This window comes from Oryzias latipes, chromosome 23, assembly GCF_002234675.1.
Source record: "Oryzias latipes chromosome 23, ASM223467v1".
NCBI lineage: Eukaryota > Metazoa > Chordata > Actinopteri > Beloniformes > Adrianichthyidae > Oryzias > Oryzias latipes.
The window spans coordinates 2,207,868-2,225,670 of NC_019881.2; the positions used below are offsets into that span (position 1 = coordinate 2,207,868).

At 45.9% G+C, this 17,803-nt stretch overlaps 2 protein-coding genes across 3 annotated transcripts in view; one reads left to right on the forward strand and one right to left on the reverse strand.

The window, feature by feature from the left end:
• Positions 1–17,803, reverse strand: part of etv6 (ETS variant 6) — a 41,323-nt gene that overhangs the window by 11,969 nt on the left and 11,551 nt on the right. Inside the window, exons 2-3 of one of the 2 annotated variants that reach the window (XM_023952220.1) lie at positions 16,801–16,927; positions 804–968 (exon numbers count right to left, since the gene is read on the reverse strand). In XM_023952220.1, the coding sequence (XP_023807988.1) occupies positions 804–968; positions 16,801–16,927 (292 nt within the window). Of the gene's footprint in view, positions 1–803; positions 969–16,800; positions 16,931–17,803 lie in introns of both variants that reach the window. The other variant, XM_023952219.1, reaches the window with a different exon arrangement.
• Positions 3,177–5,664, forward strand: LOC111946913 (keratin-associated protein 4-3-like). Its single transcript, XM_023952221.1, has 2 exons — positions 3,177–5,247; positions 5,311–5,664. Exon 1 carries the CDS (start codon positions 3,374–3,376, stop codon positions 4,079–4,081), a length of 708 nt encoding a protein of 235 aa, XP_023807989.1. The 5' UTR covers positions 3,177–3,373; the 3' UTR covers positions 4,082–5,247; positions 5,311–5,664.

Genomic DNA, 17,803 nt, shown 5'->3' on the forward strand with positions numbered 1-17,803 from the left:
GTTCAACCTAATTCTCTTGTTATTTTCTTTTTTATGCTAAATTCCCGACCGCCTTAGAATTAAGAGACCGTATAGAATCGTCCTTGGAATGGCGGCCGGTCACACGGTCAGTCCAACTCTTCTGAGTGACGTTTGAAATCTGAGCTCAAGCGCTTGGATTAGGACTCTGAGATTTCACGATGCCGTGACGGTCTTGGCATCGGTTAACGTCAAGGTGAGGAGGGGGCCGTGCTCCAGTCAAAGTTTAAGTCCCTTCATCTAGTCTCTGTATTTGACCCCTCCCCTGGGGGAGCGGTGAGCTGCAGACACCGCCGCTCTCGGGAACCATGTGGTGGTTAAACCCCTTCATGCTGTCCAGCAGGGAGGCATTGGGTCCCATTTTTAGAGTCTTTGGTATGGTACGGCATGGTTTTGAACTCACGACCTTCCAGCCACAGGGCGGACACTGTACCACATGCCACTGAACATAGATGAGCGTTTCATGTCCACAGCACTGAGGTGAAAATGTCTTCATTGTGTCTCTTCTATCGCTGCCGTTGCCGGGGCGACGGTTGAGGTTTCCTTTTCTATTTCCTGATTAACCGCCTTCTATTTCCTCTACCCCCCCCCCTCCCTCAGGGGGTCTACAGCCCCCCTTCCCCCCTATTGATTTCTTCTAAAGGGAGTCGTTGTGCAGTAAACGCATTGATCTGAGGAGCTCCAGTCGGCCTGAGCAGCCGGTCTGTCACCTCCTCCGTTTCCTCTGCGTTGGAGGCTTTTCTGCACGTTTGCGACCGTTTGTGGCGTCACACTTGTTTCCGTACCGGAGTGCGGGGATCGGTAGCGGAAGTCCTCCTTGGTCAGCAGCAGCAGGGCCTTGCCGTTCATCTGGAAGGTCCCGCTGGTGATGGGCCGCAGGGCGAACTCCTTCTCGGCCCAGCGCAGCCACTGCGCCACGTCCTCCCGGCTCCAGAAGACCGGCTGCAGGCCTGGAGGGGGAGAGGAGACGGGGGCATCAGTGCACACAGCAGGAGGGGAGGGGCGGGGGAGGTGGGGGAGGAGGGAGGAAGGAAGGAAGGAAAGAAGGAAGGAGGTGCAGGCAGTAAAAAGGATATTGAGGAAGATAAAAGCCAAACGGAGGGAGTGATTACCAGAACAGCAGTGGAGATGAGAAAAAGGAGAGAGAGAGAAAGCTGTGTGTGTGTGTGGGGGGGGGGGGGGGGGGGGGAAGAGTCGGACCGGGACCACTTTTGTTTTCAGAACACAAAATACGGCGTCACCGATTTCCTGAAGTAAAACCTAATAAACACCAGCATTTTACCAGGAATCTACTTCTGAAGATTAAAACCTGGATGGTTTGTAAAACTAACTAAATCCTTCAAATGCAATGCATTGTGGTCCATGCTCGCCAATCCAGTGAGCATCAACGCACGCTGGTTTGTAGCAGAGACTTCTGGGGCGGCTGTGATGCAGCAGTAGGGCGGTCGACCATCGATCAGAAGTTCACAGGTTCGATTCCCAGCTTGCCCGTCGAAGTGCCCTTGGGCAAGACGCTGAACCCCACCTCCTCTCTGGTGGAAGGTTGGCGGCAGCGTTCGGCCATGACAGTGTGTGAATGGGTTTGTGACTGTAAAGGGTGTACATGTCTACACAAGTGTGAACATTTCTACACAAGTGTGTACATTTCTACACAAGTGTGTACATGTCTACACAAGTGTGTACATTTCTACAGAAGTGTGTATATGTCTACACAAGTGTGTACATTTCTACACAAGTGTGTACATGTCTACACAAGTGTGTACATGTCTACACAAGTGTGTACATTTCCCATTTACTTCTGGGAAAATTCTACTGCACTGGATTTTGGGATTGTAGATTCAGGACTGAAAACGCGATTAACGCCGTATCTAGTGGACTAAATTGCAAGTAGTGAAGAAATTCTGATAGTTAATCAAATAAAAATACTTTTTATGTAGTTTTACGTATTATTTTAGCAGTAAGTTTTTGTTAAATGTATGAATGCTGCACTGACTATAAGGCAGTTTTAATTTCATTGCACGTATGACAATAAAGATCCATCTATCTAAACCAAACGAGGCCTCTGATTGGTCAGTTGATAACTTGATTAACTTCCACTACAAAAAAAAGAAGATTATTAAGAACAAGTTTAAAAAAAATGTAATCAGAGCAGGAATGATTATTTTGAATTTTGGCTTCCTGGAACCAGCAGACACTTCCTGTTTAGAACATGAGGGGGGAGGAGTCACTCAGTCCAGTCCTCATATACAGTCAATGGTTTACATAACATGGATCCTGACGCCGCCTCATACCTGCTTGTGTTGCAGTGATCTACAGTTTGGTCCAGGTTCATGTTTTCAAACCCAAAACCACACAGGTGGGTCTCATAGTGTACCCCCCCCCCACCACCACCACCACCCCCACGGAGCACAACGACTTATCGGACGGCCTCCAGCGCTTCCTCCAGGACTCTGACAGCCGTTATCTTTAGCTGCCAATGTTCACGTGTCACCAGACTGGTGGGAGGCGTGCTCGCACCCCCCCCCCAGCACAAACTCATGTCAAACAAAGGAAGTTTTCAGCAATCGATGTGATATGGAACCTTTCCAGATTCTCAGTTTGCTGCCTCCTGAAGTCTTCAGACGGAGGTGTGAGGAAGGTGATAAGCCAGAGAGGATGAAGGTTATCTGAAGCTGCTTCGCACTCAGGCGGGGGCTCTGACCCCCCAGTTCGTCCGCAGACAGCGTTGGGGAACGGGATGCAGCAGTTTTTACACACCAGTGCAGATAAACACAAACAAAGGCTTTCTGCACGGACACGAGTTGTCCACCTGAGTATGAAGCTGGACTTTGTTTGGGGTCCACCGGGACAGACTTCCTCTCCGGCTTCATCCATATTGAATGGAGCCGCCATCTGTGCTTCAGCAGCAGCTGCTCATTCGCCTCTAGTGGCTCACTGTGGGGACGCCGCGGCGGGCAGAAGTGCAACCTGGGGTCACGAGGTCACGGCTGCGGCGAGCTCGCTCCAGGGCTGTGGAGACAAGCTGCCCTGCCAAAAACCCTTCTCCCAGATCCGGTCTGCCGGCTTCGACCATCTGCACGGACCTCGAAGGAGGAAGTGGCGCCGGAGGAGCAGCCGGTGGGAGGGGGGGGGGGGGGGGGGGGCAGGCGAATGCCTCTCACAACGCGCTTGGGCAGGAAGCAAACCAGCGTGGGCTTCGTTTGGAACCGGAAACTTCCTGCGGTAAGGTTAGAGAGCAGGAGCAGAGCAGCAGCGAGGAAGAGAAAGGGAAAGTAGAAAGTGTGGCGAAAGTGGAGGATAAGGAGAAAAAAAGACAAACGAAGGCGATGAAACAGCAAGAGGACCAAACAAAAGCATGAAAGAGGAAGGAAGGGAAACAGAAACCGAAGCAGAGCCTCAGAGTTCCCAGAGCTGGACACCAGGCTGCTGCCTTAGCTGCTGCTGCTGCAGCTCTAGCTGCTGCCGCCTTAGGTTCTGCAGCTCTAGCTGCTGCTCTAGCTGCTGCCGCTCTAGCTGCTGCTGCTCTAGCTGCTGCTCTAGCTGCTGCTCTAGCTGCTGCCGCTCTAGCTGCTGCCGCCTTAGCTGCTGCCGCCTTAGCCGCTGCAGCTCTAGCCGCTGCAGCTCTAGCCGCTGCAGCTCTGGCCGCTGCAGCTCTAGCTGCTGCCGCCTTAGCTGCTGCAGCTCTTGCTGCTGCAGCTTTAGCTGCTGCCGCCTTAGCCGCTGCAGCTCTAGCCGCTGCAGCTCTAGCCGCTGCCGCCTTAGCTGCTGCAGCTCTAGCTGCTGCTTTAGCTGCTGCTCTAGCTGCTGCCGCTCTAGCTGCTGCCGCTCTAGCTGCTGCCGCTCTAGCTGCTGCAGTTCTAGCTGCTGCAGTTCTAGCTGCTGCCGCTCTAGCTGCTGCCGCTCTAGCTGCTGCCGCTCTAGCTGCTGCCGCTCTAGCTGCTGCCGCTCTTTCTTTATTCCACCCCTGCATCCGCTCACACAGCTTCTGCTTCTCTGCCCACTTCTAGATTCACAGAGAAACTCTTTATTATCTGAATTTATCAATTTACTGTTGTTGCCATGAAAAACCAGAATCCAAATAAAGCATAATCTATAAATAAATAATCTATTAAAAAAATCAGCAGTTCAGTTTTCCGATCTTAAGGTATTAGGGCCACCATTAGAAAAAAAAAACATTCACGAGAATAAAACCGTAAAAATATGGAGAAAAGGTTGGAGCCTATCCTAGCCACGAGAAAACACATCGTCCTAAACGGGAGACAGACTTTATACTTCTCAATCTTTAACTTATGAAATTATCATTTTATCACAGACTCTCTTTCTTGTTTGTGTTGTTTTTTGTGTCTATTTTTATCATGATAATTTTACAAATCTATTTTTCTTATAATTTTATGACTTTTTTCGCAATTTTTCTAACCTTTTTTCTCAGAACGACTTTATTCTAGTAATTGTACGACTTTTTCTACGGGTGACGACTTGGTCCAATCCTCATATGCAGTCAATGGTGTAGCCCAACAATTCAAAGTAAAAGCTGGCAAACAGAATCAGGATCGGCTCAAAACCAATCAAAGGTGAAGCCACAGGACCCATTGAAATGGATGGACAGATTTGCTCTTGTTTACAGGTAAAATTGGATTTCACTTTAGGTTTCTTAGTTTTACAGGACAAAATCCAGAACTACTCTTGTCAAAGTAGACTCTCTTTCAATGAAAGGAAAGTTGCTGCTTCAAAATCTCTTCTAGATGCGATGTGTCCAGTGATAGGATAGGAAAAAACACAGGATGGAAGGAGAAACACGGCCATTCTGCTCTGGGTAACTAATGGGGATAGAGCAGAAATCTGCATGACTGGACTGTAGTTTATAGGTTTGTCCGTCCCGATCAAGGAAACCATTTCCTTGCGAGGCGGAAATCCGTGTCAATCTCAGGTTTACAGCGTTCATGAGAGTTGTCTTGGAGGACGGGTAAAAGCGTCGAGCGTCACGCTCAGCAAGATCCCAAACCCTTGAGGAAGCCGTGGGCTCCTGAGCCTCTCTGATGACACATCATTTTCACTCTGTGGTTTCTCGGGCCCCCGCTAATGCTCGCTAACGTGCACGCCGGGCTCAAGTTGCCAGGGCAACTCTAAAGCGCTGGAGATGAATGAAAGGAAGAAGAGGATGAGATCACTGGTGTCTTGTTTCTTTGTTGCAGGACAGAAGCCGTGGACGTCCTGTCCCAGTCAGACGAGGTAAAGAGGTCTGACCCGCTGCTAACTGAGGCTCGGTTCTGAACAAATCTCTGCTTCTTATAGGTCTCCCGGTTTGTTTCGTGGTTAGAAACCTCAGCGAGAAATACCAGCAGGTAGTCCCACATGACTTAGGATGACAAACCCAGACTGTGGGAGTAAAAACGATGAGATTGGACATTTTATTGGGTCGTTCTGTCTGCTTACAAACAACTCAACGCAAGTCAATAATTCAATCTACAACTTCAGTTTTATTATTTTCATGTTTATTGATGTATTTGTTATTATAGCTGTGTAAAAAAATCCATCTCCACTTACATTTTGAACGATCAAATCTATGAATTCTTTTCTTGTAAAGCTATTATTTGAAAAGCAATTACATGCATTTTTTATATAAAGTTCCAGTTTGTTGAGTCTGAATCACTAGTTATGCAAAATGTGTTTGTTTTCTATAAAACAGAATCAGGGATTTGGACTTGGTACTGACATCTGAATGACGTCTTTTCCAAGTACCAACCATTTGAACATTAATCCTGAAGGGGAAATGAATAATTGGGGTTTGGGTCCGGCCAAAATCTAGAGTCTTTCATGCGTCGGAATCGAGTTGCTAAAGAAAAAACCTGGAGCGAGATTTTACACCACTTCCACATTTGTCACCGAACCTCTTCCAACTGCGAGTCCATGCGTGCGTACCGGGCAGCGACAGTCCGCTGTGAACGCCGCAGGCTAAAAGCGCGTTCAGGAATGTCCCGTTTAGCGCGTTGGCACAGGCGCGTCACAGCCTGATGTGTACGTCACGTCACACTGAACTCCAAACTTTCAGGACAAACAGCTCCCGGTCTGATGCGACAGAGCTGTTTCCTGCATCCGGAAGGCATGTGGAGCAGAGCGGGAAGCCCCATCTTAGTGAGGCCTTTTCCAACACAAACAAATCTGTGACGGGTGTTTATTACCTGCTGTAGACAGAACAGAGTCCTGGATGAAACCCTAAACCCAGAATCAAGCAAAACTGAGAACAGATCCTGCTTGCTGCCTGAAACAATCGTCTTTTTTTAGTGAAAACCACTTTTTCCTTTGTCTTGATTTATCCAGCGTGGGTATAGCATTAAGCAATTGTTAAAGATGTACAGCCCCATTGACTTAAATCCTTCTGTGTAGTTTCTCTGTTAACACTACGATAAGACAATCATTAACTCGTCGACCTGCACTGTAAACAGAACCCGTCCATTCCTGTGTGGCAGCTGTTACTTCTAAGAACCGTCCTGTTATCAGTGAGGCTCAATCATTCACATTTAAATCTCTGAAGGGTCCAAATGTCATTGTTGGACTGCCAAAACCTCACACCTTTATACATATTTGCATCCTGTTTAAGTTACATTTTATTTAGTCACATGAACTAAATCCTGTTGCCGTGTTCCCTCGTTAGTCGTAGATGTTATGTTCTAAAAATAACCCGGGATGAGGAAGCAGGATTTCAGGCTGTAAACCCCCGTTACACACTTTCTACACAACTCTACAGACATGAACATTTTCACACTTCTGTCTCTTGTTTAAACTCTCAGGGTTTAAACCTTTAGAGAGAAAAAAAAGTCCAGTACTGTAGATCTGATCACAATTGAAAATTTATGTAGACGCTGAACCGCGCCTGTACAGGAGACGCGGCATAGAAGAGATTGATTGACAAGGTTAACAACCAATCAGGATCCAGAACCTGCTGTAAAACAAAAAACACATTTGAAAGTGCTCTAAAAGAATTGCGCAAGATCCCGACGGGTCAACCGCGATTTAGCGAAGGAGACGTTGGACTTCCCTATCCAATTAGTGAAAAAAAATAATGTTTTGAACAAAGTCTGAGGTGAAAAGGTCAAACATTGACTTGTAGTCATTTCCAGACATCGGAATTTTGTGTCAACTCATCCGACTGCGTCACCACTTTCTAAAAACTGGAACCAAATTGCAGATATGAGGAGTTTTGAGTCATAATAGGAAGTGAAACTCCCATCAGATGCCATTAGAAGCTTCTGACTTTAATATGTCTAATTGTCAATAAATACAAAAAGCTAATTTGTTTTTTGGTTTAGGAAAAAAAAAACCTTATAGAAGTGAATCAATTTAAATGTTTCAAAAAGTTACAATAAAATATCAGAAAACAGGGATATGTGATTTAATGAGACATTGACTTAAGAAATGCAACCATTAAGAAATCTCTGCATACGTGTTCTTGTTGGTTTCCTCATTTATTTTGGGTAACACGTGTTCTTAATTAGTTGAAATCCCACTCCGATCATCTAATGTCAAAGCGTTCCCAGCGGTCTTTTAGTCATGATTGTGTTGAACCTCTGAGTTGTGGGCGGGACTGTTGGCGTGGAGTAAGCCCGTCCCCACTTCCCATCATCCTATTTAAATTCTCTCCTGCTAGCTTACAGCCCGCCACACCTCCAACCTAATATTAGCGGTGCAACAAAAGTGGCGAGCGATATTGGCGCTATCCGGCCGTACGGTTTAGATCCAGATACCAGGAAAACAAAGACGTACAATACATAGATCTAGTCGTCTACAAGTGAATCCGTCAGAATGGAGCGGGGAGATCTAGTTTGTACGTCACAAATAGGGTTCTTTTCAAAGAGCATTTTTTTGTCTGCTCCTGGTTCACAGCAATATGACTAAAGAAATAATCAGAAACGCCATTTAAGTTTAATTTTCTTTATCTATATTCTCATCAGAAAAATGCAACAAGAACATTTTAAAACACCAAAAACGCCATTTTCTGTCTGTTGAACTGCTCAAACTAGCAACAGAACCATTTTTCCCCTCCGTTTGGACGACACAAGCATGAAAGTGTAGTTTTCTTTGATGCACAGTGCTAGCCTGGGCCTTGTGTCTAGAGTTCATGACCTCTGTTCCCGTGGGTTTGGCTCATATATCTGCAGATTTAAACGGATCAATAAACGGAGGATAAATGCTTCAAAAAGAAAAAACAGAAAGAAGAAATCTACAAGTGAACCCAAGGGGACCTGCAAAAGTCTGCTGACTAGAAATAGAAATGTTTCGTGTGCATGTAACCTGGCTTATGCTGCCCAAGTCAATCCACACCTGAAAGAAGTGCAGCTAGGAAAGCAGAACGTTTGCACAGAAAAACAGAGCTCAGTCCGCCGGCTCCTCGGTAAATGTTTGCCTTTTCCCTCAGTGGGCGGATGTTGGTCTTGCTGTCTCAATCGAGGAAAGCTTTTTCTTTCAGCACACTGAGGAGGAGGAGGAGGAGGAAGGAGGGGGGTGAGCCGCGACCTTCTGACACCCCGACGAAGGGACATGCGTGTATGAAAGAGACACATTTTCTCACTTAGCCGCCAGCACTGTTCCTCGCCGCTCGCTTTGTGCGCCTCTTTCAGCACATTGATTCCCTGTTAGGAGGAACAAAACCCCGCCTACATCCACACTTTTGCTTTTCCATCAAAAGAATCCCCTCCACCGTACATCCTCCGCTTCCTCCAGCGGCGTGCACGTGCTCGTCTCCGTCCGGCTGAACTGGACTCCATCCAGTCAAAACAAACATGAAACAGATCATCAATCACACGCGGCTTTTATGGCCAGGAAGCAACGCGACCTGTTTTCGGTAGCTGGCTGGTGAGCGCAGAAGCAAGCCGGCTCTTGTAGACGAGTTCCTGAATTCAGTTTCAACTGCCACTCTTCTTTTTGTTCTGGGGCCAACTTTTTTTTACCTCCCACCTCTCTTTTTATTTATTTTTTAATAAACACACTTCAAAGGCTTTTTTTTCTATTTCAAAAATGCCTCTGCTTGTCCAGAAACCTCTCAGAACCTTTTGTCCGTGAAGGTGAAGAGCAGGATCTGGTTTAAATACTGTTGGAGAACCGTTGTGTTCCTCACATCATAAAATAAAACTGCAAATGGAAAAGCTTCATTGATGAACGAACAGAGCAACAACCTCCATGTTTTAGCCAACATTCCTGCTTCAAACCCTTCATTAAACTTTCTTTTGGTTTGTCTTCCGTATTCAGAGCGACTACCGTTGGTATAAATAACAGAGGACACAACTCAAACACTTCGTCTGTGGTGAAATACTAAGTCTTGTGCGGCTGAGCGGGTGTTCCAATGGTCCAAGAGTCGGCAGGTTCGATCCCCGCTCCCCACAGTCAACCGCCGTTGTGTCCTTGGGCAAGACACTTCACCCCCCCCCTGCCTCTAGTGTGGCTCCACTGGTGTGTGAATGTGCATGAATGTCCCGGCGATGTTCAAAGGGGCCGTAGGCGCCAACTGGCAGCCACGCCTCTGTCAGTCTGCCCCAGGTGATGGTAACTGCTGATGCCCCAGGGGCAGCTGTGGCTCCATCAGTAGTTACCATCACCAAGTATGAATATGGACATATTGTTAGAACTTTGAACGTATAAACTGGAAGAGTTTAGATAAATCCAATCCATTATTATTATCGTTGTTACATAAATGTCTCTACAGAACTTCTAATACACTGAAGTATCAGAAACGGGTCCCTCACGGGTCGGTACAGAGACCCGGGGTTGTCTACCTTTCTACCGTCCGTGGTAGGCTGGACATAAGTTTAACAGATTCAATCATACGGTTTGCAATCCGCCTCGTTTTCAACTGGGATTCATCCGTTCATTTTCTGAACCTGCTGAATCCCTTTTGGGGACACGAGGCTGCTGGAGCCTATCCCAACTATGATGTGGAGGTCGAACCTGGACAGGATGCAGGTCAGTTGCAGGGCCACACATCCACACACTCGCATCCAACCTGGTTTACATATCAAATCACGTCTCTCTCAACAACCTCAACGCTTGTTCGAAGATGTTTTCATAAACCTGATGCTACAGATGCGTGTGGGAGGAGCTACTGTCCAAAGTATTTAGCCTCACTGTCTGTACATCTCATTTACATTACATGGAAGACACGGATGGTGCTGAGAGATCAGGTTCAGTTATTTTGCAGAGTTCTAAAAAAGAATCGGTAATCACGTCTCCATGTCTGGGTTCATGACATCATTCAGAGGTTCTCCCAGAACGGCGAGCTTCACCATCTGCTGCAGGAACCGCGTCTGAATGACGGCGCTTTCAGCGCTACTTCTGTGTGTCTGTGACCCACTTTGATCATTTGCCGTCCCACATTAGTCTTTGGAGGGAAAAATAAGAATAGAATTAGAGGATTCTTTTTATTATTGTCTCGATGCAAATAGGATAAATATCATAAAGTTCAAGAGGAGAATAATTAAATTCTCCTCCATGTTGATTTTGGACTCCACCCACTGATAGCTAAAGCTGAGTCCCTGATTGGTTGACGGAATGCGTCTTCTTCACCAAAGTTTAGATATTTGAGCTCTGGACGATGCCTGAAACGCGCTGCATCCACAACCAGCCGATACTCAGATCTCTGTACTTTGACTCAACATTGAAACTAGACGCTCCGACACGCAAATCTTAACTTCACATCCACACCTAAGAACCATTTAGAGTTTTCAACTAACCTATGAAGCTTTATTTTGAAAGGCAGAAGGAAACCGGAGTCCCCAGACAGAACTCCCACATGAAGGAGAAGAACACGCAAACTCCACACAGAAAGGCCCCAGCTGGGATTTGAACCCTGTCTTTCTGTGAGGCACTGTGCTAACCGCTACACCACAGTGCAGCCCCCCCATTGGGACCCTTATCCAATAAAAAAAGTACACCAGGAGGACTGATGAGTCACCACCAAGTTTAAAACAACAACACAGAAAACTAGGAGGTAAACAAGGAAACAACTTCATAACACAACAAGGAGTGGCAGCATTTATGGAGTGAAACCAAAAGACACAACAAAGTGACAACAACACAAGGCAAACCTTGCTTTGTGCTTTGCAACAACACTTTATAAGGCTTTTGTCTTTTCTGGCCCCTCCACATGGAACTCTACAAAAACACTGGAAATGACAAGAGCTCATTCCTCGGAATATTTTGAAATCCAGGCTGAGAACGGAGGAGAATTCCTTCTAACAGCAGCACCAAAGTTACACCTACGTAATTGAATGACTTAAATTAAGGTAAAATAAGTGTCTGATAACTACGTGTTATTTTTAAGCTGACTTAACAAAAAAATGATTTATGTTAACTGAAGCAAATTATTAAGTTAGATCAAAGTATAAAGTTTATCTTTCCAACATCCATATGTGGTCTTATCACCCTCTCACGGTGGAAAAAATATTATCTGAGCTTCTTCATCCACTAAATCATCTTCAAATGGACACGCCATGCTGCTTCACCTCTCTGAAAACAAACTAACCTTCAACTAAACCTGCTCCACACCAGGTTATGTTCAGAGCATGAGTTGCTATGGCAACTACGCATACCCTGAAACATACCTCCATTTCTGGAACCGAAAACTGAGGTTATCAACTTCCTTAGCCTCAAATTTACCGTGGGAGCTAGCAGAGCCTGCTTTCTGGAATACCCCCCAGGTTGGATTTCAGTGTGGTTGTAGATGGCTGAGCCACAACCTGTCAATCAGTTGGTCAATCGGTTGGCTGGACGGTCCTCATGCAGGACCCCCTATCATCCATCAGGACCCCCTATCATCCATCAGGACTCCCTATCATCCATCAGGACTCCCTATCATCCATCAGGACTCCCTATCATCCATCAGGACTCCCTATCATCCATGGATTCAAACAGCAAAACACCTTCAAAGTGTTTCAGACAAAAGCTTCCCTAAATACCGAGCAACACTGGCAGAGGTCTAACTCTGGAAAAATGCAATTCCAAGTATCCAAAGTGTCTGGTTTTTTTTAAAGATCCACTCTCTCCTGGTGGTCTGCTTTGCAAAAGCCACCACCAACTGTCATTTTTTTAAACAAATAAAATTCACTTCCTGTGTGACAGGAAGCTGCTTTAAAATGCAGAAAGATAAAAAAAAATGCAGAAAGATTAAAGAAGGAGGCACAAGGAATTTAACTGGAAACAAGAGGAAGAGCACTTTCAACACACCGTCTTTGCTTGAGGGGTTTGTGACACACACACACACACACACACACATTAGAAAGACCATGTGGAGTGTGTCGCCAACAGGAAGAAAAAGGGGGCTGCGTTCAGCTCAGTGTGTGAACAGTTTCCCTTTCAGAGGCGGAGAAACGCACACATACGCACAAACATGTACGCACAACAACAACATTTATTCAGGAAGCGCCGTCTGCCCACTCAGGAAATTCCTGAGGACAAGAGCTGCTTCCAGGGGCAGGAAATTTCCCCTCAGAAAGACTAAACACGCAGGCTTTTAAACACTTGTTCCTTCACAGTCATATGCCATAAAAGAGGGGAAGCTGGGTAAGGAGGGGGTCGTAGCCATGTACACTGGCGAACACACACACAAAAACAGGGAGAGAAAAAAACACACAATACACCTACACTACCTTCGGCAAGCTTTGCAGACACAATATTCACTCACACTCATCCACCCACTCATGCAAGCATGCTTCATGCAAACCCAGCTGTGAGTCCGTGCACGCCGACACACACACACGCACGCACAAACACACACACACGCACACAACAAGGAAACCAGCCAGTCTTGTTTCCATGGACATGGATTTTTTTAAATAATTCAGGAGGATTTTTCTACCGTGTCGACTATCACTTTTGCTACTGTTTTTCACACACCTTTGTTGTGCAATAAGACCATATCCTCGTTTCTCGACTCGTTTCTTCGCTCGGAAACGCTCCAAGTGTGGCGGCGCTTCTGCTGTCGTCTCTCTGATTGACCAAAACCAATGAACGCTGGCCGTCTGTGTTGTCTAGCAAACCCGCAATTTGCTGAAAGTCTGGCTGACAAAACTAAACGGGCATTTGACGGCGCCCCTGCAGAAGTTGTGTCGAGTCGCACACTTGGGGATCGGCGGGATAACCTTTGAAAAACAGTCTCAGCACAAAAACTGGCTCCTGAAATGGATTCATGGTTGACATGAGCTTCAACAAAACCAAAATCAGCCAATTATTTCCTCATTCAGGCGGTTATTTGAGTGAATGGTGGGGGGATTGTTGGACAAGATATCAGTGTGTCTCCGTTGTTCCCTTAAATTGATTTGTTTTATTCCATTGCAAAAATGTAAGAACATAAACGACTGAATAACTCTAAATTATCCCATATCATACCAGAGTCAGGGTGAATACTCGATTCTGATTGGCTGCTGGGTGTGGATTAAAAAGTGATATTGCACGCCTGAAAAAGTAGTTCCGGTGGTATATCTTAAATGTTCTGTATCACTGCGCTGGTTTCTTTAAAACAAACTTTAGCTTCATCATTTGGACAAAAACAAGCGGTAAGAGGAGAACTTTCTCTCTGAACTGATGCTTTATTCAACAAATCGTGATCATCAGCATAGATATCAATGTCTTTTGCCGCTGCAGTCCAGTTCGGTAGTAGTTCGGCAGGTCGCACAGATCTGCCGAACTACTACCGATCTACGTACCTGCTGAACTTATGCCGAACTACTCATCAGTTAGTCCGTTTTTTGTGAAATAGCTATTTAAACCCACAAAAAAGCAAGTATAAAGTACAAAACATTGATTGGATATTTGTTTCTTTTGTAAGAGACCATGGTATAAACGGGATAAGCTGTTCATTAATCAGAAATTATCGGAAATTAACAGACGTTTCGCGAAAGCAACCATCCTCTGCTTGGCGTTGAACGGTTCAGGCTTCCACGGACACCATGTCGGCCATTAATACTGATCAATACATACCTGACCGTTATTCCTGTTTCAGACATGACATGACATCACAGACATGTGCCTGTGTGTGGGTGTGTAGTTGTGTGGCCATGCGATGGCCAGGCGACCTGTCCAGGGTGTGCTGTGCCTTCGCTCAACTCGGTCGGGTTAGGATCTGACAACCCCGGGACCGCGAACGGGATAGAGCAACAAAATGGATGGAATGGATCTGCTAACGTCAAAGTAGATGCTTGTTTTAAATAAAACAGTAGGGAAGCTGAAAATGAAAAATCCTAAACCTTCTTAATGATATAAAGTTTAATACATTAATATGATATGAATAATGGGACCCACCCTCTTTTCTTCATAAAGCATCTCATCTGTGGCAGTTTGACCATTTATGTTTGAAAACTGAAGAGGCAAAAAAAAGGGTCAAAAGGTGTTTTTGAATGCCGCCTCGCTGGGTCGGGGTTGTTTTTCAGCCGGGTCTCGGTGACGGGTTAAACAGAATTCTTGAGCGTGAGGAGCAGGCTGCGGCTCACTCCCATCTAATCCACTTCCTCCCCAGGAAATGGAGAAGGCGGATTTCTGCCCACACTGCAATTTCCTCCCTCATTCTTTTTCTTTCTGTCTCCTTTCTCACTCCTCTCCTCCTCCTCCTCCTCTCCCCCCTCCACCCCCACACGCCGTGTCAGACGGCGAGCACAGGAGCAGGTGAGGAGAGCGCGGCGATGACACGGTCCTGACCTGCCTGTGAGCAAGGCAGAGGTGTGAGAGGAACTGCGCCTGACGCCTGATCCAAACACAGCGGGACTTCCGCATGTCGGCGGATGTGGACTGACCCGTCGGTTTACTCGGCAGGAAACTCGACACGGACCTGTTCGGGCTTCTTCCTTTTTCTGCAACAATGCAGAAGAGGAAGTGTGCAGAGGGAGTTTCCTGTTCGTCTCATCCAGCTTAAGCCGGTGCGGCTGCCTGAGCCGGAGCCGCGCCCAAAGCCCGGCACAAAAACAAAAAAACACAACTTCACGCTTGTGAGGAGGTAAAGATACATAAATCCAACACTTAGGATGCTGATAGGCGTGCAGATGGAGGAGCTCCAGGCCTCTCTTTGATTGGTTAGTCCATCTGCTGGCCTAACCCCGCCTCCCCAGCCTCAGCCCCGCCTCCTTGGATGCTTGAAGTGCAAACTTCATTCCTTTTCCCCAAATGATGAGGGATTTCAGCCACATTAGAATACCTTTTGCTCTTATTTGAACCAAGAATGAAAAGGTTTTGGAGCCTGAACACTGAATGAGCTTATTGAAGCCGGAGGTTCCCCGTTTGTTCTCTGAAAACATGATGCTGGAGTCGAGGTCAACAGCTGTGTGTGCTGAGAGACTTTCTTACTCTTACTTAATATGACTCAGCATTTCCACGCACAAAGCAGCGCTAACCTGACTACGGTTTTCTGACTTCCTTTTACAGCCTTTTTATTCTGGAGGCACGAGGCCCAAAACAGTTTAAAGTCCCACTCTGATCATCTTTAGAGTATTTTTTAGAAATACTTTTAATGATGATGATGATGCAGTTTTTAGAGAAAATCAAGAAACCTGTGTCGTTTTCTAGGACATAGTTTCTGCAGAGCGGCAGTAGTTCATTAGAAATTCACCTAATGAGTTGTGGGCGGGACTGTTGGCGCCGAGTGAGCCCGTCCCAACTTCCCATCATCCCTTTGTTTACATTCTCACACCCCCCAGCCTAACATTAGCGGTGCAGCAGAAATGGCAACGATATCAGAGTGATCCAGTTCTGATCCAGATTCCAGCTCAGACCAGGAAAACAAAGACGTTCATGAATCTGTTGGTCTGACGGTGGATCCATCAGAGTTGAAAGCTTGTGGCCCCGCCCAGCATATTTTCCAAGTCACAAATAAAATCCTTTTCGTCGGCTCCTGATTCACAGTGATTTGAATAAAGAAATCCTATGAAATGCAGTTTTAATCCTAATTTTCTTTGATAAATGTCCTCCATTATCAGAAAAAAACCGCAAAGACGTGTTAAAAACACCAAAAACACTATTTCTATTGAAATGTTCTTCAATTATTGAAATGAATCAGGAATATTTTAAAACTAAAGAGTGAAAAAAAATTCCAGAGATTAGAATTTTAATATAAATAGTGAGTCAACAAAAGCACGCTAAGATGGTCTGCTTGTTTTACCCTCCCTTAAGTGTACTACAAGTAAAGTAGTCTATACTTAAAGTGAGGTAGTCTACTTGAAGTTTACTTTTTATATACTATCTGTATTTTGTAAACTTAAAATGTTCCAATTTAGTCTGAAGAAGTATTAAGTCAGTATACTTCCTACACTACATATACATGGTCTAGTATACTTAACAGAATAAACTACAAGTGTTCTAGGTTTTGCTCCGAATTGGTCCATTTCATTCTGCTGGGTTCCATTCATGCACTCGCTCCGTCAGTTCTGCTCCACTGGAATCGACCGGGACGTCTGACCTGGGATTCGCTCCAGCGCCTCCCGGCTCAGAGGAGCAGCATGGAGGGCCCGGCGCTCATGCAGGGATAATGGCAGCTTTTTTTTTTGCCCTGACCTAACCGGACGTGATGGCTTTTGAGTATTGAGGCGTCGCATCTCAACATTATCACTTTGATCGCACGACACACGCAGTCCTGAGCCGTCAGAACCCTCGACCACAGCAACCAAATATTTTTCCCCCGAAACACCTGCACAGACAGGTTGATGTCCAGGTCCGACTTCCCGGATCCCAGCTGTTGCAGTAGAGACGGAGGGATAGATGTGTGGAGGAGTCGTGCTCATTTGTGTCATTGTGCGACTGTGTGGGACTCACGCAGGTGCGCCGGCAGCCTGGCAGGCTTGTCCTCCATTCGGCTGGCTGGCCTGGCGGCGGGGGCATGGATGGGGGAGGAAGTGGAGTTTGGCAGCGTGTTCGCGGAAGGACTGAAAGAGCTCCTCTCCTGCTATGAATAGACACAGAGATAGAAAGCGTTGGCTCACAAAGCTCCACCGTGCACCGGCCCTGAACCCAAACAGCCCCCACCCCCACCCACCCCCAACACCTATCACAGCAGGTACAAAGAGGAGTCCTGATGAGGGACAGCAGCATTCTGGGAAGGCAGCAGAAATTGAGTCCAAATTCCTTCAGTACTCGCTACTTTTTGGTACCTTTTCGTAGAGCTGTAAGAATCTACGATTCCAAAAAGTCCCAGAAGTCTCTCCGAAATACTAGTGTGCATCGATGCTCCCTAGATTGGCGACTATAGACCACAATGCATTGTGTTTGAACTATTTTTTACACTTAAAAAAAAAGAATTTTAAATACTTTTCATAAATCATCCAAGTTTTCCTCAGAACACAGAGAATTCCTAAAAGTTGGTATTCATAAGGCTTTTACTTCAGCAAATCGTGACGTCGTATTTGACGTAGTAGTGAGCTTGGTGACAGAATTGATCTCTGAAGTCTAGGGCTCTAGATAGTCGCGTTCTATACAGTTTTTTAGTCATTGGGGGGGAATCTGGACATAGCCAGAGACTTTCCTGGAGACTCGCTCTGAGATGTTTATTAAGCTGACAAAGTAGCGGTTTTTATCGAAGCAAAGCCGTCCATCAATTCAGAATTTTAACTGAGCTGACATCAACAATATATACAACATTATGCATATTATTAGCTGTTTGTAATTAGGCTGCAAAAAGCCTTTTTCCAAGTTCTTTGATGGATTCATACTGAATGGTAGGTAGCGTATACTTTTATAGAGATTACTACTTTTATAGAGCAACTACTAAAGACCCAAAGGGCTTTACAGTCACAGTCCCATTCACCCACACAAACACACA